Source organism: Saccopteryx bilineata, chromosome 2 (genome assembly GCF_036850765.1).
Source record: "Saccopteryx bilineata isolate mSacBil1 chromosome 2, mSacBil1_pri_phased_curated, whole genome shotgun sequence".
Classification (NCBI taxonomy): domain Eukaryota; kingdom Metazoa; phylum Chordata; class Mammalia; order Chiroptera; family Emballonuridae; genus Saccopteryx; species Saccopteryx bilineata.
This window is the reverse complement of record NC_089491.1, coordinates 8073856-8097861: the sequence shown is the minus strand read 5'-3', so window position 1 is coordinate 8097861 and position 24006 is coordinate 8073856. Positions and strand designations below refer to the sequence as shown.

General features: G+C 54.2%; 2 protein-coding genes across 5 annotated transcripts in view; one reads left to right on the top strand and one right to left on the bottom strand.

Moving 5' to 3' along the window:
* The first annotated feature begins 1327 nt into the window (after positions 1–1327).
* On the top strand, positions 1328–17952 carry FPGS (folylpolyglutamate synthase). Of its 3 annotated transcripts, none has more exons than XM_066256123.1 (15): positions 1328–1399; positions 10161–10289; positions 10379–10432; positions 10517–10581; positions 12472–12586; positions 12733–12813; positions 12944–13005; positions 13094–13196; positions 13517–13594; positions 13811–13958; positions 14054–14143; positions 14843–14993; positions 15156–15231; positions 15660–15726; positions 16846–17952. In XM_066256123.1, exons 2-15 carry the CDS (start codon positions 10173–10175, stop codon positions 17253–17255), a joined length of 1617 nt encoding a protein of 538 aa, XP_066112220.1. In that variant the 5' UTR covers positions 1328–1399; positions 10161–10172; the 3' UTR covers positions 17256–17952. The 3 variants fall into 3 exon arrangements, with proteins under 3 accessions (XP_066112220.1, XP_066112218.1, XP_066112217.1); XM_066256121.1 differs by lacking the exon at positions 1328–1399 and adding an exon at positions 1431–1710; XM_066256120.1 differs by lacking the exon at positions 1328–1399 and adding an exon at positions 8911–9103.
* Positions 17953–18080: 128 nt separating this feature from the next.
* ENG (endoglin) overlaps positions 18081–24006 on the bottom strand; it is a 35391-nt gene continuing 29465 nt past the window's right edge. The window contains exons 9-15 of one of the 2 annotated variants that reach the window (XM_066256118.1): positions 22825–22962; positions 22540–22578; positions 21924–22040; positions 21341–21592; positions 20076–20130; positions 18993–19094; positions 18081–18866 (exon numbers count right to left, since the gene is read on the bottom strand). In XM_066256118.1, the coding sequence (XP_066112215.1) occupies positions 18742–18866; positions 18993–19094; positions 20076–20130; positions 21341–21592; positions 21924–22040; positions 22540–22578; positions 22825–22962 (828 nt within the window). In that variant the 3' untranslated portion in view covers positions 18081–18741. The remainder of the gene's footprint in view (positions 18867–18992; positions 19095–20075; positions 20131–21340; positions 21593–21923; positions 22041–22539; positions 22579–22824; positions 22963–24006) is intronic. The other variant, XM_066256119.1, reaches the window with a different exon arrangement.

Sequence of the window (24006 nt, the reverse complement as noted above, 5' to 3'; positions counted from 1 at the left end):
GAAAAAAAAAAAAAAGATTCGTATTCTTGGACCCAGTGATTCCACTTACCGAAATTTCTCATGAGCAGTTGTGCAGTCTGTTACCTGCTTGAGGCCTCTCTGGGAGAAGGGAGACATGGCCCGCTGGGCACTCCAGTATTTAGGGGTCCTGGAATTGAGAGCAACAGATGAAGAAAGAAGTGACCAGAGGGAGAGTTGAGAAACTAAGGGACAGAGTATTGGAGGAGAAGGGAGTGATCATTTATACGAATTTTGCTGATGGGTCCAAAAGACAGGAGCGAGCGCTGACCATTGGGCTACCCATGTCGAGGTCAGTGGTGACCTTGGCGAGAGCCATTGGGTGGAGTGCCTCCTTTGAAACCTTGCTGGGGGAGCAGAAGCGTTGGAAGACACGAGGAGGAAAACAGGACAGTAAGGAGTTTCTGGGAAGCAGGGTTAGAGAACAAACTAGTTGTATAATCTAAGACGAGAGCCATGACTTCATGGAATGGCCCAGTAGAGAAAGCACGTATTGATTCCTGTTCCCTGGACAGAAGGACCATGTAGCCAAGTGTATAGTGGCTGTGCCAGGAAGTATATGCACTGCTGGAAAGACGTTCCAAAGGCAAGAGGTGGAAATACACTGAGTTCATTTTATAAGAAAGCCAGAAGGAATTGCTAAAATCCACCCATGGTTATTTGGAGTGGTTCTGTCCTTTATGCTTCTCTGTTTTCTCACTTCTTGAATTAATATTTTTATTCATGCAATTAAACCATATTTTAAAACAACCACATCAGATCCTAGACTTTGGAGCTCTGGCTCCAAGTCCCCCCCCCCCACACACACACCTCCCCAGAGAACACTCCAGAGAGGAGGTTAGGACTAGTGGCAGCTGTGGGTCCATCTGCTTCAGCCTCCAAACCTGGTGTGACAGATGTCATCCCAGTCTTTGGGGTCATTACCCTGAGGCACTTAGTGAATCTCAAATAGCAGGTCAGCCAGCAAGAGGTGTGTAAACAGGAAAGGTCTTTACGAGCTGGTTTGGGTGGGCCCGAGGGTCACCTGCAGCCAGAGGAATGGGTCTGTGTCCTGGCTCCTTTGGTGAAGCACAGCCTCTCCCCTCAGCAGGCTCGGACTCCTTAGGTCAAGGGCACCTCTGAATCCTGCTCCCTGCTCCTCAGGGATCCCAGCTGGGCAGGGCCAGGGCAAACAGGCCCTAATGGTGGGTAGATGGGCTGATAAAGCCAGCCCTGAAGGCGGGAAGTCTCCCACGTGCCTCTCCCGCCAGCACCCCCACCTGCCTGCTCACCTTTAACCTCTGCCCAGTTATGTAACTATGGAAATTCTGCACTCTGGAAACCTCCAGAGAGGACAAGAGGTCCCTGGGCGGATGCTAGGATGTAAGCGCGAACCTATCAGGTAAGAGCTTTCCTGCACACTGGGGAGGCCCTGGGCTTCTGGTGGGGAGAAGGCAAGGTCTTGTGGGTAGCCTCTCAACTCCCCGTCCCACCTCTGGCCCGGCAGAGGCCTGCACAGAGCAAGCCTGTCTTGGCAGAGGTGGTCTGTGATCACTCTGCCCGTCTGGTTGGGGAGCATGAAGTCCTGGGATGAAAGGTGCCCGGTCCCTGGTTACCTCCTGGCCAGTAGTTGAGAAGCTCTGGTGGGAAGCAGCCATGGAGCCGCCAAGCCCGTCCAGGGGGCCTTTCTCAGCTAAACCTGCCTCCTTCCAGGTAGGAGAATGGTCACCTTGGGTGGGTGGCCTGCCTCTCCAAGCCTCAATTCTTTATTTTGTTCAAATGGGTGTAAATATCCCTCGGGGGTCCGAGACCATCAGCAATGATAATAACCCCACCTTTCGCGGAACCCAAAGGGAAAGTTTGTCACTGATGAACCTGTTGTAAAGGTCTGGGATAGTCAGCACCCTCCACGGCTTTACAGCTCACAGTCGCCCCCACCCAGTTGGTGTGAGGAGGATCTTGAGTGAGGGTCTCTAGAGCAGAGCCCTTAAGGTAGCAGGTGTGGCTGGTGGCAAAGGCTACCTCTGGGGTCCTCTTGTATGTTTACATGATCTGTAGACAGGATTTCATCTGCTTGGACTCTCAGGAATGTTCTGTGGAGAAAGACTTAGTCTCATTTTATTTTATATTTTATTTAAGATATTATTTATTCATGCTAGAGAGAGGAGAGGGAGAGAGAACATGGGGGGGGGGAGTGGGAAGCAACTTGAATTTGCTTCCCCTATGTGCCATGACCTGGCAAGCCAGGGCTTCAAACCTGCAACCTCAGCATTCCAGGTCCATGCTTTATTCATTGCGCCACTGCAGGTCAGGCTGTTAGTTCAATTTTAATAATAACAATTAACAATGATCAGGGCAACATTGATCAAGTTCTTACTACCTATTGGGTAGGGCCCACTGTTATCTGTGCTCACAGATCTGAAACCGTTATTGCCTGCATTTTATAGACCTGGTAGGTGTAGTTAAGAGCTATTAAGGACTTAGCTCCTTAAAGATTTCTAACCTTGCCCTGGTTGGATAGCTTAGTAGTTAGAGCATTGTCCTGATACGCAAAGGTTGTAGGGAATGGATTGTTGTTTCTGTCTGTCTCTCTAAAATCAACAAATAATTTTTTTTTATTTACAAGGAGAGACAGACAGGAAGGGAGAGAGATGAGAAGAAGCAACTCGTTGTGGCACCTTAATTGTTCATTGCTTGCTTTCTCATATGTGCCTTGACAGGGGGGCTCCAGCTGACCTTTGGGCTCAAGCCAGCCACCTTGGGAGCATGTCTGATTTCACACCTAAGCCGGCGACCCCACACTCAAGCTGGATGAGCCTGTGCTCAAGCCTGTGACCTCTGGGTTTCAAACCTGGGTTCTCAGCATCCCAGGCCAACACTCTATCCACTGCACCACCGCCTGGTCAGGCTCTTAACACTTTTAAGAAAGTTTTTATTCTGAAATGCTAATATAATCATGTGGTTCAAACTTCAAAAACTATACAAGGGTGGCTGGTGAAAAGAAGGCAGCAGGAAGGTGACATTTAAGCAGAGACCTGGAATGAGTAGGAGTCAGTCATGTAAGCTTTTGGGGAGAGAAAGTTCAGGGCAGAGGGAACCACCAGTGCAAAGGCCCTGAGGCTTTGTTATGCATTCACTCTGCATGACCTTCGGCAGGCTGAGGAAATCCTCTGTGCCTGTTTCCCATGCAGACCAAATGCGTATCTTTAATGCTGAGTGCTCACTAATTGTGGACTTTCTTTTTTTCTTTACAGAGACAGAGAGAGAGTCAAAGATAGGGACAGACAGGCAAGAACAGAGAGAGATGAGAAGCATCAATCATTAGTTTTCCTTTTTTTTTTTTTTTTGTAATTTTCCGAAGCTGGAAATGGGGAGAGACAGTCAGACAGACTCCCGCATGCGCCCGACCGGGATCCACCCAGCACGCCCACCAGGGGACGACGCTCTGCCCACCAGGGGGGCGATGCTCTGCCCCTCCGGGGCATCACTCTGTTGCGACCAGAGTCACTCTAGCGCCTGGGGCAGAGGCCAAGGAGCCATCCCCAGCGCCCGGGCCATCTTTGCTCCAATGGAGCCTCGGCTGCAGGAGGGGAAGAGAGAGACAGAGAGGAAGGAGACGGGGAGGGGTGGAGAAGCAGATGGGCGCTTCTCCTGTGTGCCCTGGCCGGGAATCGAACCCTGGACTTCTGCACTCCAGGCCGACGCTCTACCACTGAGCCAGCCGGCCAGGGCAATCATTAGTTTTTCATTGCGACATATTAGTTGTTCATTGATTGCTTTCTCATATGTGCCTTGACCGCAGGCCTTCAGCAGACTGAGTAACCCTTTGCTTGAGCCAGCGACCTTGGGTCCAAGCTGGTGAGCTTTTGCTCAAACCAGATGAGCCCGCGCTCAAGCTGGCGACCTCAGGGTCTCGGACCTGGGTCCTCGGCATCCCAGTCCGACACTCTATCCACTGTGCCACCGCCTGGTCAGGCTATGTGGACTTTCAGAAAGGTGGGCATGCAGTTGGCCTTTTTGAGGATCTGAGAAGGCCAGCTGGGCTGGTGAGGGAAGAGATGATAAGATGGAAAGTTTGGATTTCATCCTAAGTACAATGGGAACCCACTGGAAGGTTCGAAGTAGAAGAGAGATAAAGCCTGATTTTTTTAAAAAACGGTGGAGAATGATTGTAGGGTCAAGAGGACTAGCAGCCCTGGCCGGGTAGTTCAGTTGGTTAAAGTATCATCCCAATATGCCAAAGTTGAGGATTCGACCCCTGCTCAGGGCACATCCTAGAATCAACCAATGAATGCACAAGTAGAACAACAAATCAATGTTTCTCTTTCTCTCTCCTTCCTCCTTCTCTAAAATCAATATTTTTTTTAAAGGGAGCAATAGCAAAGAAACTATAAGGTAGAGCAGCACTGGCAGCCTGGAGCACGGGGTGACCACGTGGACAGGCCTGTGGATGGTGGGGTCTGGGGCGAGGGAGGGGGAAACCTCAGGGGAGGCCGAGGGTTAGACCTGGACAGCGGGGTGGACGGTGCAGCCGTTTTCCAAGCTGGCAAGGCCGGGGGAGGAGCAGGTTTTGGGGCAGAGGGACAGGGAACATGTTATAGAGCTGACCGGGTTAGATGCCATCAGATGATCACAGGCCAAGGTTCACTTGGGAGTCAGATGTTATCACAGACCCGGATTAGCAGAACCTTGAAGAGAGGTGTGAACCTCGGACCGTCCAATGGGAAGAGAGTGCAGAAGGTATGGCTTGGGAGGAAAAGGGAGAAGCAGGAGGGAGGGGTCCAGGAAGCCCAGAGGACAAAGGCGATCAGGAAGAGGGGCATCATCAGTGTGTCACCTGCCACCCGAGATGGAGCCTATGGGTCTCTGATCACAGCTCTAGTTGTTTTCAGGGTCATGTTTAGAAGTAGAATTTCAGGGTCAAAGGGAATCTCATTTGTCCTCCTAATTAAATTCGTTAACACTTTAGCAACCAGTATCAGGGTGAGGATTAGGAGAGGCTGCCCCTTGAGGATACGGAACTCCGTCTAATGCAAGTTTTCTCCCCCCCCCCCCCAAGTTACCGAAAAGTGTTTCCATATAGGTCACTGGATGTAAGTAGATATTCGGAACTGAAGGAGTCTTTATGTATATCACAGGGGCAAAACCCTGTGTGGCCATAAATCTTTCCGTTCTGAATGCTAAGCTTCTGCACAGAGCTGTCAGTGAGCTTGAACCTGCCATGGTCTCCACAGAACGGGGGCTGGAGGAAAGGTGTAGCTGGACCTCTCTAGTCCAGGCTCTCTGGAGTGTGGTGGCCTTTGGAGACTTGTCCTCATTGAGACACTCCATCCTTTGTCCCAAAATATCCCCAGAAATTATGGGCTCATAAAGAGCTGATTTCAGGCCTCCCCCTAATACGGAGGAGACTGAGAGTCAGACAGGATCAGAGAGGGGAATTGCCCAGAGTTACACAGTACATCAACAGTGGAGAGCCAGGATGACCAGCTGTGTGGTGGTGAATGAGGGCAGGCTTTAGTGTCAGCAAATCGGATTTGAATCTTGTCTCTGCCATATACTGTCTGCATCACCCTGGGTGAGTTGCTTAACCTCTGGGAGCTTCCATTTCTTCACTTATAAAATGGGGGTAATCTCTAAGTCGCACAATTCTCAAGAGGATGAAAACAAAGTGCAGTGCCCAGTACAGGGAGAACTGCTTAATAAATCTTAGCTAAAAGCAACTCACCCAAAGGTGTTTCAAGGCAAAGGCAAATGTGAGCAAAGACTTGGAGGTGGAAGAGGCCAAGACCAATTCTGGAAGTCCCTGCCAGCTGGCGGTGATGAGGCCCTGCGGTGGTGGATGAGGCAGGAGGCGGGCAGGGGCTGGGCCTTGGCAGGCTTGCTGGCTTTATTAATCCTAAGGGAATGATGGGGCGGGAGAGGGGCAGTGGCCTAGGCAGATCTGAATTTAGAAAGTCCCCCCTAGAGCCCAGTCCCTTGACTTTGCTGGCCCGCTGTGTGACTCCAACCTGCCTCAGACCCTTCCTTCTCTGCACCTCAGCCTCCTGTCCCTGGAGCAATGAGAGTGCTTCTGATCAGAGTTTGCAAGTATGTATACTCCTTTGTAAATTTCCTCCTTTACTGTCCTCTCACCCCCTGGACAGGGCACTCTGTGAGCAGAATTTGTCATCTGTCCCCAGAAGCCAGTGTCCCCAGGGCCTAGCCCAGGGTCTGGCACAGAGACAATTTCTTGTCAAATGAATGAGTGAATGAACGAGTGCACTGATGACATCCTTCCCTCCGGGAGGGTGAGGATTAAAGCAGAATCCCTGCGCCCCTCACTCGCCCTCCACACTCCTGCAGTTCAGCCTCCCGTTGGTAGACACTGGCTTGCTTGCCAGTTTCTCCACACCCTTGTTTCCTTTTCTTTTTTCTCCAGACAATGACTTAGTTTCTATTGTTCTTTCCGGAGAGTGAAAATAGCATCATGGTGGTAATAGTGGTTCTCCAGGTGTGTGATGAAGGTGCCTTTGATTTTCTCTTTTACACATTTCCTTCGAGGAACATCTCTGGCTTTTCAAATAAAAAACAATGGTGGCCCTGGCTGGTTGGCTCAGTGGTAGAGCGTCGGCCTGGCGTGCGGAAGTCCCGGGTTCGATTCCCGGCCAGGGCAACAGGAGAGGCACCCATCTGCTTCTCCACCCCTCCCCCTCTCCTTCCTCTCTGTCTTTCTCTTCCCCTCCCGCAGCTGAGGCTCCATTGGAGCAAAAGATGGCCCGGGCGCTGGGGATGGCTCCTTGGCCTCTGCCCCAGGCGCTAGAGTGGCTCTGGTCGCAAAAGAGTGATGCCCCGGATGGGCAGAGCATCGCCCCCTGGTGGGTGTGCCGGGTGGATCCCGGTCGGGCGCATGCGGGAGTCTGTCTGACTGCCTCCCCGTTTACAGCTTCAGAAAAAAAAAAAAAAAAAAAAAGGTAATTGCCTGGCCTGTGGTGGCACAGTGGATAAAGCGTCGACCTGGAACTCAGAGGTTGCCGGTTCGAAACCCCGGGCTTGCCTGGTCAAGGCACATATGGGAGTTGATGTTTTTTGCTCCTCTCCCTTCTCTTTCTTGCTCGCTCTCTCTCCTCTCTAAAATTAATAAATAAAACCTTAAAAAACAAAACAATGATAAAAGACCCGGCCCACCTCCTGCCTTTGGAAATTCTTGACAACCTTGTGTCCCACACATGCAGTTGCTAAACTATTCACACATATATGTATAGAAAAAGTTTTGATGATTGAAAAAAGAAAGGAAAGACAGGCTCTCTTTATCTCCCATGGGGCCAGGTGGGGGCACCTAGCAGGCTGAAAACTTTTATTTTTTTAATTTTAAGATCTAATTGGTTTTATTGAATGATTCAGGAGTCAGGCAGCATCCCAGCTAATAAATAAAAAGTTGCTTCTCCACACAGCAAATCTTCAAGTGAAAATCTGATCTTATTTCTTTTAAAACCATTTTACTGTTACATAACCAGGCAGTGGTGCAGTGGATAGAGCAGGGGTCCCCAAACTTTTTACACAGGGGGTCAGTTCACTGTCCCTCAGACCGTTGGAGGGCCAGACTATAAAAAAAACTATGAACAAATCCCTATGCACACTGCACATACCTTATTTTAAAGTAAAAAAACAAAACGGGAACAAATACAATATTTAAAATAAAGAACAAGTAAATTTAAATCAACAAACTGACCAGTATTTCAATGGGAACTATGCTCCTCTCACTGACCACCAATGAAAGAGGTGCCTCTTTTGGAAGTGCGGTGGGGGCTGGATAAATGGCCTTAGGGGGCTGCATGCGGCCCGCGGACCGTAGTTTGGGGACCCCTGGGATAGAGCATCAGCCTGGGATCCTGAGGACCCAGGTTTGAAACCCCGAGGTTGCAGGCTCAAGCATGGCCTCACCAGCTTGAGCGCAGGGTTGCTGGCTTGAGCGTGGGATCATAGACATGACCCCATGGTCTCTGGCTTGAGCCCAAACGCTGCTGACTTGAAGCCCAAGGCTGCTGGCTTGAGCAAGGGGCTACTGGCTCGGCTGGAGCAGCCACCACCGCTACCCCACCACCCCCATCAAGGCATATATGAGAAAGTAATCAATGAATAACTAAGGTGATGCAACTATGAGTTGATGCTTCTCATCTCTTTCCCTTCCTGTCTGTCTCTCTCTCTTGCAAAAAAACAACAACCAAAAAACAAAAACAAAAAAACCCCTAAAACTAAACAAAAAAAAAACCATTTTATTGTCACCTAAACTGCCGTATCTAGCATGTTGGCAGTATGCCACAAAGCGGCCCAACCAGGTGGAAGTCCAGTTCCCTAATTTTCTCTCTTCAATCCTTGGCTTTTCCCACATCGTTCCTTTCTTTCCTTTGCTTGGAAACCTCTCTCCCATCCCTACATCTCCCCAATTCCTCCTTATCCCCAGGCCTCCTCCAAGATGTTGCTTTCTTCCAAGAGGATCGCCCAGGCTGCAGGGGTTGGCAAGAAACCCCAGTAGCGTAGATGCCTGGTTTTCAGCCTACTGGCCCCCGCAACGGGGCTGTCAGACTCGTGAGGGCAGAGACCGCAACCCGCAGCCTGTGGTCTCTGCGTGGAGCTAGGACATTTGGGGCCAGGGTTTAGTGACCTTCGCAAGGTCATTTCATCCAGCTCGGAGCTGGTTCTTGCCTGGAGCAAAGGCTGAGGGCTGGCTGGGACTGGCTATTTTGGGGGTTGCGGTCTTGGGAGGGGGATGACAAAAGGTGTTCAAGTTTATATTAGGAAGACGCGGATCTGCGAGCTTGCCCCTCATAAATATGGGCAAGGCTCACAGCCCGAGAGACTGCCCCTCACAAGGATGGCATCCGCGGATTCTTATTGGTGCTGACGGGTTCCTTGGGCGGCGCTGATTGGCGGAGGGCGGGGCGGGGCGTCTCCCTCCCGGGTCCAGCGTGAAGTCGCCCGCGTCGCTACCATGTCGCCTGCACGCAGCCACCTGCGCGCGGCTCTTTACCTGGCAGCGGTTTCTCCGAATTGTGTAACCACTAGGGTGGCGGCAAGGCGAGAGTTAAGCGTGAGGCCGGCGCCGCAGGAACCCGGCATGGAGTATCAGGTATCCCGCAGGCAGGCCGGCGGTCGTGCTATATGACACGTGGGCCAGGCCTGAGCCACACAGCAACCTGGGCTGTCAGCTGAAGAGGAAACCAGGAAACCTGAGATTGGGGAGCTCGCGGGGGGCGGGGGGCGGCGACCTCTTGGAGTCGGGGGGTGGGGACAGGGACCAGGAAGTTGGTCCTGGGCTGCCGGATCTGGGAATTCTGAGGCCGAAGTGTCCCATGTTAGAGTTGGGGGGGGGCACCCTGTGGTGTCCAGTGGCTCAGCTGGGGTTCTGGTGCCCCAAAGTCTCCGGAGACAGGAATCAGGAGTAATGGGGTGGAAAACGGAAAACTTCCACCTGGCTGTATGCCAGGGGCCAGTTGTCAGAGACCAGAACCTGATGCCAGCCAGGCAAGTGGCACCATTTTGAAGGGGTGGGGCTTCCAACCAACCACTGAGGTCCTAGGGGGAATAAATAGCACCCCCACTCTTACCTCCAATGTGGACCCTCCCGAGGCTGATGTACCTGCCTTCCTGGCTGGGTGACCCTGGACACACCTTTTCACCCTCCCAACCTCCTCCTCTTCTCCATCTGGTGGCTTGAAGCCATTCTGCTCTTGGTCAGAATGCGGAATCCCAATCATCAGAGTTAAGCATGGAAGACTTGAAGGATTCCGTGTGCTGATTTCTCCAGTTCTAAGACCCCAACCTTCTGTGGTTCTGGCCCCACCCCAGTAGGAGCCCAATTTAGTGGTGGACCCCTTTGGAAGATCTGAGGCAACGGCCCCAGGGGTGCACCCGGGCGAGCCTGATCCAGAAGGAAAGGATTACCGTTATTCATGCTACCTGCTTAACCTGTCACTCCCTAGGTGAAGCCGAGTTGCCCCAGTTTTCATCTGTGCCAGAGCTGGAGCAATGCCATGTTTTTCTCACCAGTGCCTAATCTCTAGGCTGGGGCAACAGGGTTGGCACAGCAGGCTGGTGCCCTGGTCTGGGCGCTGGTGCTCTGGGTGTGTCTGTCCCTATGGACCCCTAGTAAGCCTTACCTGCTACCTGTAAACTGTGGTTGCCAGGAAGCTGTACGCATGCTCAACACCCTGCAGACCAATGCCAGCTACCTGGAACAGGTGAAGCACCAGCGGGGTGACCCCCAGACACAGCTGGAAGTCATGAAGCTGTACTTGGCACAGACTGGTCTGCAGGTAAAGTAGGCAGGGTCTGTGAACATCCCTCACTCCTATTTGTCTGTGAGTCCTGTTGTTGAGTTTGGGACCTTGTCTGTCTGTCCCAGGTGGAGGACTTGGACCGGCTAAACATCATCCATATCACTGGGACCAAGGGGAAGGTATAGACAAGATCCAGGGGGAGCGTATCCCCTTGGTGGGGTGGGGGTTGAGGGGACTGTCCAGACAAGAACTTTTCTTTCTAGGGCTCCACCTGTGCCTTCACTGAATGTATCCTCCGAAGCTATGGCCTGAAGACGGGATTCTTTAGGTACTGAGGTGTGGAGGGATGTGGTGTCTCCTAGCTCCCTGGGGGGCTGTGGAACCAGCCAACACCTCTGGGCCAGGGTCACTCCCTGCAGCTCAGCTGCTTCTCTCTCTGCCCGACTTTTATTCATTCAACAAGCATTCGGTCAGCACTCATCACAATGGCTCAGGGCTATGGCAGGCTTTAATTTTCATAATAAAAAAAATTAGCCTGACCTGTGGTGGCGCAGTGGATAATGCATAGACCTGGAAATGCTGAGGTCGCCGGTTCAAAACCCTGGGCTTGCCTGGTCAAGGCACATATGGGAGTTGATGCTTCCAGCTCCTCCCGCCTTCTCTCTCTCTCTCCTCTTTAAAAATGAATAAAGAAAAAAAAATTAGGCAAGGGTGGCAGTAACTTGAATGTATAAACTAAATATAGCTAGAATAGCCACATGGCATGACTGTTTATCCAAGGGCACTGATCTCTTTTCCCTTAGATTATCAAATTAAATAACAACAGCCAATACAACAATAGCCGTCCAGTGTGAATGAATCAAAATTTTACCTATTTTGGCCCTGGCCAGGTAGCTAGCTCAGTTAGTTAGAGCGTCATCCTGATACACCAAGGTTGCAGGTTTGTTCCCTGGTCAGGGCACACACTAGAATCAACCAATGAATGTATAAGTAGGTGGAACAACAAATCAATGTTTCTCTCTCTCTAAAAAAACAAAACAAAACAAAAAACAGAAAAAAATTGTATCTATTTTTAATCAGCAAAAAATCTGTTTTTTGGTGTGTCACAGAATTTTAGTAATTAGTTTACATGTGCAAAGGGATGAAAAAGGTTGAAAACCACTGATCTAGGCTCACACCAGAAGATGGGCCTGGGTGGGTTAGGGAGTGGGGGGTAGATACAGGTCCCTCATCTTTCGGCTGCACGTCTCCTAATCTCAGTAGCAGGATTGACCTGATGGTTAATCGCTAGGGATTCAGTCCTTGGGGTTGGGGCATTTAAGATTTTTGCCTCTTTTTCTATAACTAGTTCCTTCAAGTGACCTCTAACCCACTGAAGTCATTTCAGACCATTGTGTTTTCCCTAACCAGTTGTTTTTTCAAAATAAAGAAGTGGAGAGAAGGACTCATAATACAAAAGGGTTTTTCTTTGAGGATTCCAATATAAGCCAATAATCTCCCTTCTAAAATAGTTTTTGGGTTAAAACCCAGCCTTCGATTTGAGCCTATGTAGCCTTGTGGGCCACCCCAGGGATGCTGGAGAAGGGCTGGGCCGAGGGAACTATGAGAGACTCAGGAGAGGTGAGACACAGGCCAGTGGCCTCGGCCCCACCCGGGCCTGGGAGTTCCGAAATGAAGAGCCAGCACTTTTTTTTTTTTTTTTCTGTATTTTTCTGAAGTTGGAAACGACAGGGAGGCAGTCAGACAGACTTCCGCATGCGACGGACCGGGATCCACCCGGCACACCCACCAGGGGGTGATGCTCTGCCCATTGCTCTGTTGCAACCCGAGCCATTCTAGCGCCTGAGGCAGAGGCCATAGAGCCATCCTCAGCGCCTGGGCCAACTTTGCTCCAATGGAGCCTCGGCTGTGGGAGGGGAAGAGAGACAGAGAGGAAGGAGAGGGGGAGGGGTGGAGAAGCAGATGGGCGCTTCTCCTGTGTGCCCTGGCCGGGAATTGAACCTGGGACTCCTGCATGCCAGGCCGACACTCTACCACTGAGCCAACCGGCCAGGGCTAAGAGCCAGCACTTCCTTGAGGGCAGGGGGAGCCAGGGAAGGGTTTTCAGGACAGTGACATCATTATATTTGTGTTTCCGGAAAAGGAGTGGGGCGGGGAGGTAGGGGAAGGCCTGGGGGCTCGGCCAGGGAGTCCTGATGACCTCAGGTCTCCCCGCCAGCTCTCCCCACCTGGTGCAGGTACGCGAGCGGATCCGCATCAATGGGCAGCCCATCAGCCCTGAGCTCTTCACCAAGCACTTCTGGTGCCTCTATCACCGGCTGGAGGAGACCAAGGTTTCCATGCAGGAGGGCTGGTGGGGGCAGGGAAGGGGGCACTGGAGTGGGTGGATGGACCCAGGAGGCGCTGCACATCCCAGGACTCCATCTGCCCGGAGCAGAGGCTGCAGGGCCTCCGGGCTCTGACATGTTCCTGTCCACAGGACAGCAGCAGCTCCGTCTTCATGCCCGGATACTTCCGCTTTCTCACGCTCATGGCCTTCCATGTCTTCCTCCAAGAGAAGGTGTGTGCCTACTCCCTAGTACCCTGTGTCTAACTAAGGCCTTGGGGAGGGGAATCTTAAGCAGGTTGGGGGCTCCCATGTGGCATCTGGTGCCCCCGTACCCCTTGCCAGGCCTTCTGATCCTTTACAGGTGGACCTGGCGGTGGTGGAAGTGGGTATTGGTGGGGCTTATGACTGCACGAATATCATCAGGTGAGGATGGCTGCCTGGGGAGAGGGATGGTGGCCATGAGCCCAGGTGGCCCAGGGGAGGAGCATCGTGGCTCTTTTGTCTTTCACAGGAAACCTATTGTATGTGGGGTCTCCTCTCTTGGCATTGACCACACCAGCCTCCTGGGGGACACAATGGAGAAGATCGCATGGCAGAAAGGGGGCATCTTCAAGGTGACCAGGCAGCTCCAGGGAGGGGAGGTCCATGGACAGCGTGGGGCTGGCCCTTAGGGCTCAGGGAGGTGAGGCTGGGGCAGGGTCCTTTGTACCCTAACTCAGGACAAGGTCTCAGACATCAGTTGGGTCTGAGTTCTTGTCTCAGCTCTGCTTGTGACTGGAGTAAGTTGAGGCTCATCTCCAGCCCCAGTCTCCCCATTGAGGGGTTCCCATAGGTCCAATGGGAGGAGGCTGAATGGGCTGCCCCGAGCCAGGGGTGTGGGTGCCAAAGATGGAGATGGACACCAGCAGCCTCTGTCTTACTCTGACCTCCACAGCGTGGCGTCCCCGCCTTCACTGTGCCCCAGCCTGATGGCCCCCTGGCGGTCCTGAAGGAGTGTGCTGAGAAGATCTCGGTGAGTCTGATTGGAAGTGCTGGGAGCCGCTTTACCCTTCCGGGCTTCAGTGTGCTCGTTTGTGCAGTGAGGACCAGTTGTTCATCCAGCTGGAGCACATGTTGGGCTAGGAGCAGGGCTTGGTGGGTTCTGGTTGGTGGGAAAGATGGAAGGGCTGACGACATCAGGAAAGGCCTCCTGGCCAGGGTGGCAGAAGCTCCCCTGACTCCTCTGCAGTGTCCCCTCTACCTGTGCCCACCCCTGGAAGCCCTGGAGGAAGGGGGACCACGGCTGGCCCTGGGCCTGGAGGGAGAGCACCAGCGGTCCAATGCCTCATTGGCCTTGCAGCTGGCCCGCTCCTGGCTGCAGCAAAAGGACCACCAAGGTAAGTAGGCTGGCTGGTGGTCGGGGGACATGTGGAGCCTGCCTCTGAGGCTTCTGAGAACACCCAGTCCCACACAGCCCTCCCTTGTCCCCCAGGCATTGGGGAGCTGAAAGTGTCCAGGCCAAGCCTCCTATGTCAGCTGCCCCTGGCACCCGTGTTCCTGCCCACGTCCCGCATGCGGCACGGTAAGAGACCTTTCTGCCCAGCGAGGTCCCTTCAGATGTTTCTTTCTATGTCCTATTTGAGAGGTGGGGGCAATTCAATATGGTATGCAAGAGAAAGGACTCTGAAGTCATTAAGCTTTCCTGGACTTGAGTTCATTCACCAACTGCCAAATGAGATGATTATAGGATCCACTGTGAGGTGACATCACCAAGGGACTGAGCCCAGAGCCTGGCCAGTATGGGATAAAGTGCCCAGCCCGGCCAGTAGTAGCTGCGTGACTGCCATCCTGGTCACCATCATCAGAAGACCGTGGGAATGGTGATCCTTTCAGGCTCTTGCTTCCCCCAAAACCTTCAGCACACAGTAGGTGCTCATGGCTGCTAAACCCCATCAGCAAATGGTTCCAGTGTGCCCACTGTGTGCCAGGCCCTGTGTCAGGGCCGTGACGAAGCCCTGGAGCCAGGTAGATCTTGAGTCACATACCATCCCAAAGACTCACTTGCTCTGTGATAAGGGCTAATATATGATAGTCCCCCCGCCCCAGGGCTGCGGTAGAAGAGCTGATATAATCCCACTGACTGCCACCCAGTCAGTCATAGGCTCCGGGGCTGATCAGCTCCTCACAGAGTTCAGATGGGGGCGTTGAGGGCGGGTTGTGTGTGCGAGTTGAGGACTGGGGTGGGAGAGGTGTGGGAAAGCTGCTTTCCCTTCTACTCCAGGGCTTCGGGACACGGAGTGGCTCGGCCGGTCGCAGGTGCTGCGGCGCGGACCCCTCACCTGGTACCTGGACGGCGCGCACACCTCCAGCAGCGTGCAGGCCTGCGTGCGCTGGTTCCGCCAGGCGCTGCAGCGTCTCGGGAGGCCGGGCAGGTGAGCGTCCGGCAGAGGGGCTGTCGGGGCGGGGCCCCGGGGGAGGGGCGGGGCGGGGCCTCGGGGAAGGGTGAGGCGGGGCCAGGCCAGCAGGGAGGAGGGAAGTTTCTGGAGGAATGGCGGGAGGAGCGGTTCTTACGTCCATCCTCGCCCCTCCCGCAGCGGTCCCGAGGTGCGTGTCTTGCTCTTCAATACCACCGGGGCCCGGGATTCCGCGGCCCTGCTGAAGCTGCTGCAGGTGAGAGAGAGGCTGGCGGGTGGATGGGCGCCAGGCAGCCCAGCCGAGTTCTGGCTGTGACCCCACCCCCCAGCGGTGCCTTCATCCCTGAGCCTCCGTTCTTCAGTTGTTAAATGAGGCTAGTTCCTGGATGGGGAGCCTACTCAGTAGCTGGGTAACCTTAGGCTGTACCCCTGCCCCCAAACCTGTTTCTCCATTTGTACAGTGGGCTGTGCTTGCCCAGGCCACAGGCCAGGCAGGGTATACTGCAGTGAGGGGGAAGCAGCGAGATGCTGTGGCGGGGTTATGCCGCGCCACTCCAGCGACAGGCATCTCCCGAGATGGGGACGTGTGCGCGGGCTCCCGCGGCCGCGCTGTGTGGAGGTCGGGGTAGGGGCAGGGTATCCTCGCAGGGTTCTGACACCAAGCTTTACCCCTTCGCCTCATAGCCCTGCCAGTTTGACTATGCTGTTTTCTGCCCTAACCTGACAGAGGTGTCATCCCTGAGCAATGCAGGTGAGAGGTGACAGGCACGGCCCCTTGAGGTGGGCAGGGTGTGGAGGGCCTTGAAATGGACTGCTTTGATGGTGACAGTGGGGGCCACTGAACTTGAGGTCTAGGGTATGAGCTAGATTTTATTGTATTAATATCCTTTGGTACATTTTGAATTTTGCCTGACTGCAATATCAAAAAATCATTGGGGAAAACATTTTTCAAAATGCAGGTTAAAGCCTGACCAGGCGGTGGCGCAGTGGATAGAGCGTTGGACTGGGATGCAAAAGGACCCAGGTTCGAGACCCCGAGGTCGCCAGCTTGCTTGCAGGCTCATCTGGTTTGAGCAAAGCTCACCAGCTTGGACCCAAGGTTGCTGGCTTGAGCAAGGGGTTACTCGGTCTGCTGAAGGCCCGCAGTCAAGGCACTTATGAGAAAGCAATCAATGAACAACTAAAGTGCCACAACAAAAAACTGATGATTGATGCTTCTCATCTCTCTCCGTTCCTGTCTGTCCCTATTTGTCCCTCTGACTCTCTGTCTCTGTAAAAAAAAAAAAAAAATGCAGGTTAAAACCTACTAATGGTTCTTAGTGGGTCTTAACCAACATTTTTTTATTTTAAATAGGAAATATTTGTGTGTTTTGTATGTAAGGGCAGGCACTATTTTATGAAGATTCTGTTCAGACATTTATATATGCATAAGTGAGTTGTGGTTTGCCATTGTAAAATGTTTTTTTTCTACTGCGGGTCCCATTCAGAAAAATTTGAATATTATAAAAAAATAATACAGCTCCCCAGGCCCCACATCAGACTGTCTGGGGAGAGTCCAGGAATCAGCATTTCTAGAGATGCTTATACTTACCTCCCCAGTGATAGACCCTGTCCATTTTGCAGTAGAAGGCTAGTATGGGAAGGTGTGCTCAGTGGGGAATGTCTCAGCTTTGAAGCTGAACTGCCTGGCTTTCCTTCCCCTGGCTCTGAGACACTGTGCAAGTCACTGAACCTCTCTGAGCCCGTTTCCTCATAGCGTCCACTATGAGGACTGAAATGCATGTAAGGGGCCTGGATTAAGCAGGTGTCCACAGCATGCCTACCCTTCCCCCATGCCCCTCACTGATGCACCTGTCCCTGTGTCGTGTAGATCAGCAGAACTTCATGGTGACACTGGACCAGGTGTTGCTCCGCTGCTTGGAACACCAGGAGCACTGGAGCCTCCTGGACAAGGAGCTGGCCAGCCCAGACCTTGGGAACACCCCCAGCCTGGAGCCTGCCGGGCCCGCATCCCTGCTGCCAACACCCCGCCTGCCCCACACCCACAGCACCAGTTCCCTCGTCTTCAGCTGCATCTCCCATGCCTTGCAGTGGATCAGCCAGGGCCGGGACCCTGTCTTTCAGACACCAGGTCCCCCACAGGACCTCCTCGCCCACCCTGTGGCAGACAGTGGGGCCAGCGTACTCCGTGAGGCCGCTGCCGTCCATGTCTTGGTCACAGGGAGCCTGCACCTGGTGGGCGGTGTCCTGAGGCTGCTGGAGCCATCCCTGTCTCAGTAGCCAAGGCAGTGGGGCTTGGAGGTGGAGCTGCCCACACCGCCCTGCGTCTCCTCATGAACTCCTGTACTAGGTGCCTTTCGTCTTGTGCTTTCCTGATTCTGTCTAGACTGGCCCAGGGGCCTGCGCTCTGGGCAGTGACATAGATGGCTGGTGGGTGGGAAGCTGAGACCAGACATCCTGTCTCTGAGCCCGTGGTGCCCGTGGACCTCCGTTCCCCCTGAAGACAGCTGGGGGCTTTCCAGTTCTGCTGTGGCAGTAGGCCTGGCAATCCAGCCTGTCTCCCTCCCACCTAGACTGCCTCCTGGCCAGGCCGAGGGTCCTCCCAGGTACAATTTCCTCCTCTCAGTGGCCTTCTGGAAAAGGGGAGGGTCCCTGCCTGAGGGCTCCTGGGGACAGAGGGTGGCTGGATTAAATTAAAGTCTTTTACCTTTTTAAAAAGGAAATAGCAAAATGTTTGGTTTAACCCTCCTCTGGTGTACAAAGGGGGCTGGGGGCTGGGGTAGTCAGGAACCGGATTGTGCAGGAGCCTGCGCTGTGTCCCGGGGCAGGTCCCTTCCTCCCTGTGAGCCTCAGGTGTCTGTCTGAGAAATGGGAAGACTGGTCTGGGGTTTGTTGACTACATGCCAGGCACCACCTTGCAGACCTCCCCACAGACCTTGTGATTGAGAATTCTCATAACCCATTTTACAGAAAAGGGAGCTTGGCTGTCTTAGGAAGCTATGGGTCCTGCCCAGTCACACAGACAATAAGTGCCAGGTCCAGGATTTGAACCCAGAGTTGTCACCCTGCCCCCAGCCCTTCCCTTCTCCCAGCCCAGCCTAGCACTGGTTTCAGGGCAGGTTTATTGGTGGTGAGTATATAGGGGCGGGCCCAGGTCAAGCAGCCTGGCCACTCCTATCTGCTGCTTTCCCAATAGGCCGGGAGGGAGGGGCTCTCCATGTGACAGTTGTAGGAAGGAGCTGGGCTCCCCCGTGCCCAGGTTGGGCGTTCCTGGGCTTCAGTGTTGTTCCCCCATCCCAGAGTTGTGCTGAGAGCAAGTCCTGATGGTTCTGGGCGGGTCGTGGAGGAGGCACTTTGGGCCTGGGTGGGCTGGGCAGGATTTGTTTTGAGTCCTCACCTCCTGCCCAGCCCAGGTCATCGAGGGCTGGATCCGGGTTAAAATAACAGGGACGCGGGTTTCTACAACAACGTGGACATACAGGGCAATGCTCTGTCTCTCTGTGGTCTTGGGCAGACATACTCCAGGTCCACTGAATTAGAAGGTTCTGCAGGGTGGGGTGGGGTGACCCCAAGGTGTTCCAAGCTGGTGCCCCCGCTGGCAGCCGGCCTCTGAGAAAGAGGCAGAGGGCACGATGCATCCTTGGTCGAGTGGAAGGGCTGGGGTCCTGGGGTGAGTTCATGACCAGTGGTTCCCAGCTGGCGGCTGCTCAGTCTCTCCTGCTGGGCACTGGCCGGCTGGGCGGCCCCCAGGGCTCCGGGCCAGGCACTACGCCATGCTGCTGGTGGAGCAGGGGGTGCTCTGGGTGCTCCCGATGCTGTGGTTGGTGCTACTGCTCTCTGAGGAGGCCGGGGCAGCCACCGCCACCACGGGCTCCCGCTTTCTGGGGGGACCTGGGAGCAGGGGCGGAGGTCAGGGCCCCGGCCAGGGCTCCCCACTCCCCCAGAGGCTTCGCAGGGCTCCCCCAGGCGGTGATAGAGGGGTCCTGAGCACTCATGGTGGGGGCCTGGGATACTCACGTGTGTGCGAGTAGATGCCCCAGAGCGCGGCGGTGAGCAGGGCCCCGATGAGGAAGGCGCCGAAGGTGATGCCCAGCACAGCGGGCAGGACAAGAGTTTTGCCTGTGCAACCAAGGAGGGGACAGCTGCGGTCAGCGCTGCTGCCTCCTCCCTGGCCCCTGCCCTGGCTCCCTCCTTCTGCGCTGGCAAGGAGCACAGGTTTTGGTGTGAGGTTCTGACATCTGACCTCGTCTCATCCAGTAAATGGGTTCATCACACCCATGTGATTGCTACAATCATCTCCTGAGAGGGCTGAGCCAGGCCTTTTGGGCCATGCCTCTGCCTCCCAAGGCCGACGGAGAGTAGGGCCTGGGGGTCCAGAGCCTGTCCCTCACTGTGTGACCCCCCCTGAGCCCTCTACCACGGTAGGGACAGGCAGAGCACCTCTGAGGGCCCTTTAGCTCTGCTCTTGGGTTTTCTAACCCTAACCCTTCCACACTCCTGACTCGTGTATGACTGTGAGCCAGGTAGCCCTTTGGGCCTAGTTCCTCTCCATGCACTGGGGTTATTAGCCCTTGTCTCCTGGTCGTAAGCTGGGAGTGGGAGCTCCATCCTGGTCTGGATTGGGGACAAGGAGGGGGGAGACCCCCTACCTCTGCCTCCAGTGTCAGTGATGCTTCTGCCTGCTGGGGGTCTGGACCCAGAGAGAACTAAGAGGTTGGAGGGTGTTGGGCTGAAGGAGCACCCTCTACACTGGGGGCCTTAAGGGGAGGCCAGCACCCTTCCCAGGTGCCTTCCCTCCCATCCAGACCTGGTTCTGGAGGTCCCATCCCCCCACTGGGGTCAGTGTCAGTGAGCAACCATGGGGATCGAGACGCGCCGGAGGCCTGGAACCTGTCCCACAGGGTGGTCACGAGCGAAGGCTCCCCGTCTGAAAGACGCCACTGTGGGTGCTGTTCCAGGCCGCTGGGGAGCTCCTGTCCTGCTCGCCTCCCGGGGCTGCTCTCTCTCCGGCCCTACCTGCTGCAAGCCTAGCCCCCACCCCTCTGGGCCATCTGTCATGCCCGCCTCTTCTCTCAGCCACTGGGACCCTGCAGAGCTCACCAGTCATACCAGGGCTGACGATGTTCAGGCTCATGGAGACAGTCCTGTGGACATCCTGGGGGAGGAAGAGGGAGTGGTGTGGGCACCGCCCTGGAGAGGAAGCTTTCAGCTTTGCTCCCTGGCTCTGTGACCCAGACATAGTCACCCTAGGGCTTTGGCTTTGATCCTGCCCCGCTCTTTTCCAGCGGGGAGCCCTCGAGCAAGTCCTGGGGAGCCATGCTCTGAGGAGGTGTTGAGGGGGTAATCCTTGGCCGCCACTGGAATGTTTCCTGGGAGTCCCTGGAGGCCTCCGGCTCCCATGAGGATTGTGGGAGTGCTCACCCTGATCCGTTACCCTTGTGAATGACTTGGAAAGATGAGCCAGGTTGGCCCAGAGGCTTGGGCTCACTGTGGCTGGAGGGAGAGGGCCTGCCCTGCACTAGCCCCAGAGGCTTCTCTGGGTTCATACAACCAGAGACCCTTCTGTGTGCAAGTGCCTGGAGGTGACAGGTGCGCCCGGGGTCGAGTGCCTGAGAGTGGAGAGCCACTGGATGGTGAAGCGCTATGACCAGTAAAGCAGAAAATCAGAAAGCTGTCCCTCTGGCTGAACCCTCTTCCCTGAGAGTACACGGTGATCATACTTCATGGGCAGATGGATGGACGACTGGGATGGTAGAAGGACAATGGATGAATGATTAAGTTGGATGGTGAATAGGTGGTGGGTGGGTGGGTAGGTGGATGGATGGATGGATGGATAGATGGATGGATGGATGGATGGATGGATGGACGGGTGGAAGGATGGATGGATGGATGGATGGATGGATGGATGGATGGATGGATGGACGGGTGGAAGGATGGATGGATGGATGGATGGATGGATGGATGGATGGATGGATGGACGGGTGGAAGGATGGATGGATGGATGGATGGATGGATGGATGGATGGATGGATGGACGGGTGGAAGGACGGGTGGATGGACGGATGGATGGATGGATGGATGGGTGGATGGATGGAAGGATGGGTGGATGGATGGATGGAAGGATGGGTGGATGGATGGATGGATGGATGGACGGACAGATGGTTGCAGCTACATATCCTACCAATGTCCAAGACACAGCAAAGCCATCAGAGGCTGTAGGGTGGCAGAAAGAGTACCCCTGGTACCCAGAAGCCACGCACTTGACTGTGGCTCTGCCCCTCACCAGCTGATCTCGTTTCCTGGGTCCTTCCTGAAACCCCAGAGCCAAAAGCCCTTGACATTAGGCCTGGCCCAGGCCACACTCACCGTGAATGAAGTCCTGAGACGCAGGGCTACAGTGCAGCTAAGGGTGCCAGCCTTGGGTGTGGGCACCATGTAGCCACGGAGGAGGAAGCTGAAGCGCATGTCACCATGAGGGCTTGGGGACAGCAGGCTCACACAGCTTCCCTTGGCTGCCTGGCTCTGGATGAGTTCCACAGTGTCTGCTTCGGGCCCCAAATCCAGCTGGCAGCTGTCCAGTTTGAGCATGAGCTCGGGGACCGATGGGGACACGCTCACCTGCATGAGTAGGCAAGGGGGACGAGGCGTAGGCAGTTACTCTAACCCCCCACCCCGCCTGCTCTTGTGAAAGAAGCTAGATTCATTCCAGAGTTCCTGCCCCTGGGCCCTGATGGGAGGACAGTCGTGGGCCTCCTCCCCTGGAGGAGGAAGTGACATTCCAATGAGGCTCTCTGAGCTCTGCTTTCCCTGTATCTCCCCTCCACCATGCACCATGCTGGCTTACTCCTTCATTTGAAGAGTTAAATTCTCCTCTTTTCTGTGCTAATGGTGGGAAGAACGGTTCTGAGAAATCTCAGGAGCTGGCAGTCCTCGGAGGTCAAGTCCATACCTGCACAAAGCCCTGTTGGCCCAGCTCAATGGTGTTGGAGGCCTGGAGGAACTGCGGGGTGAGGTAGAGTTCCAGCAGGAAGGAGAGGCTCTCCACGTTGATGCACTGCACTTTTTTCTGTGGGAGATGGGGGAAGACCCAGTCAGTCTGGGAGGCGCCCGGCCAGGTAGGTGAGGGGTGGGAGTACGAGCAGGCTTATTGGTCCAGAGGAGTTGCCTGACCCTCATCCTCACCTTTAAAAAAAATACCAAACTAATACTTATCAAGAGCTCTGCGCCAGGCCTGTGGGAAGGCTTTCCCCATGGCATCTCAGTGACTGCTCATAAGCAGCCCCATGGGGGATCCTTTCTTATGCCACTGCTCACAGACGTGACCTTGGGGCCCAGGAAGCATAAGTGGTTTGCTCAAGGCCACACAGCCCATGTTTGCTAGAACCTGCTGACCTGAGAGGCTGGGGACATAACCCTAAACAGTACAGAGGGGGAGGCTGAGCGACTAGAGACACATGGCAGGCCAGGATCAGGGCCCGAGGTTTCTAAGGCTGCTCCCTCCCAGGCCAGCAAGGGGCCCCAGGACCCTGGACCAGATGCACTACAACGGTGTCCATTCATCTCACCCTCTGCGGTGATGGGCTGGACAGGAGGCTGACGACCACCTACAGGAACAGAGCCAAGGAGCTGGTAAGAGCCAGAAACAGCCCCAGAGGGTATCCCACCCAATACATCCTTTTTTTATAGATGAAGAGACAGAGCCAACCATGGCTATCCTAATCTTGCCATCCTGCTGAGCACCACTCCCCACCCTCCCCAAAGTCCCGGAGCCTGCAAGATGGAGGAGGCACCTCGATCTGAAGGGACACTAGCCAGGCCGGCTCTGTCACCTCTGCTGCCCCAGCTCTTACCTCATTACTGACCACACTTCCTGTCATTTCCATGCCACAGCTGGAGTAAGTGCTGCGTAAGACAAACTGGTCATCTCTGTCCTCGGCCTGGCAGGTGGCATCCCGGAAGGTCAGGCTCGTGACGGTGCACCTCAGAGGCTAGGCCAGGGTTGGGGGGACGCCGTCAGAAGGCACCAGGCTTCCTGGGCCTGTGCATCACACCCCAGCACCAACCACTGATCATAACCCAGGGCTCACAGCCATTCTGCTCCCTTCTCCATTTTTGTTCGATTTCGTCTACACCTTTTAAGACAATACTTTTCCTGAACTTGAGTCACTTTTGTACTTAACCTTGTCTTAAGCAATAAAACGTGTGACATAATGAGTTCGATTTACTGCTTACTGTTTTTCTTCTAATATATATTCAAATAAACACGATACTATTAAAATTTAAAAATTCATTGGAGTGCTACATATAGCTACCGCTCCCAGCCCCGGGGGCATGTAGACCCCACCAGCATAATCCAGTCTCAGAACCAGAGACTCCTAAACCTGTGGCCAGCAAACTTTCTTTAAAGGGCCAGACAGTAAATGCTATGTTAGGCTTTGCAGATCATGTGGTCTCTGTTGTAATTCCCTAACTTTGCCTTCATAGCCTGAAAGCAGACATAGACAATATGTAAATGTGAGTGTGGCCGTGTGTCAATAAAACTTTATTAACAAAAAGACGCAGTGGGTCCTAGTTTGTAATCTCCTGTTTTAGAAAAATCAAATCTTGGAATTTCTCAGTCACACTCTTACGATCAAAGCATCTTAGAGTCTTAGAGGTGAGTGGGCTGTTGGAGGTCCCACCTGAGTTCAGCTAACTCACACCCACTCCTCCAAAATGCCGTCCCTGACAGCTGCTGCTCCCAGCTGCCCAGGGCCACCTTAGAAGACAGCAGCCCACCTCATAAAAATGGCTCTACACTGGGGGAAGCCCCAGTAACAGTGGGCCTAGAATTCAAGCACACTGACCACACTTCATAAATCGATGAGAGGCTGCATGCCCTGTGTTTGGGGGGAAGGGGGAACCTGTTCAGACCCTTTTCTGTATGGTTTTTTTTTCTCCTGAAGTTGGAAACGAGGTGGTAGACAGACTCCCGCATGCGCCCAACCGGGATCCACCCAGCATGCCCACCAGGGGGCGATGCTCTGCCCATC

Coding starts and splice junctions, on each gene's coding strand:
- FPGS (XM_066256120.1), top strand. CDS start 8,966: ATGTCGCCTGCACGCAGCCACCTGCGCGCGGCTCTTTACCTGGCAGCG. Junction 10,433..10,516: donor TCACTGGGACCAAGGGGAAG/GTATAGACAAGA, acceptor TTTTCTTTCTAG/GGCTCCACCTGTGCCTTCAC. Junction 13,006..13,093: donor GACTGCACGAATATCATCAG/GTGAGGATGGCT, acceptor TGTCTTTCACAG/GAAACCTATTGTATGTGGGG.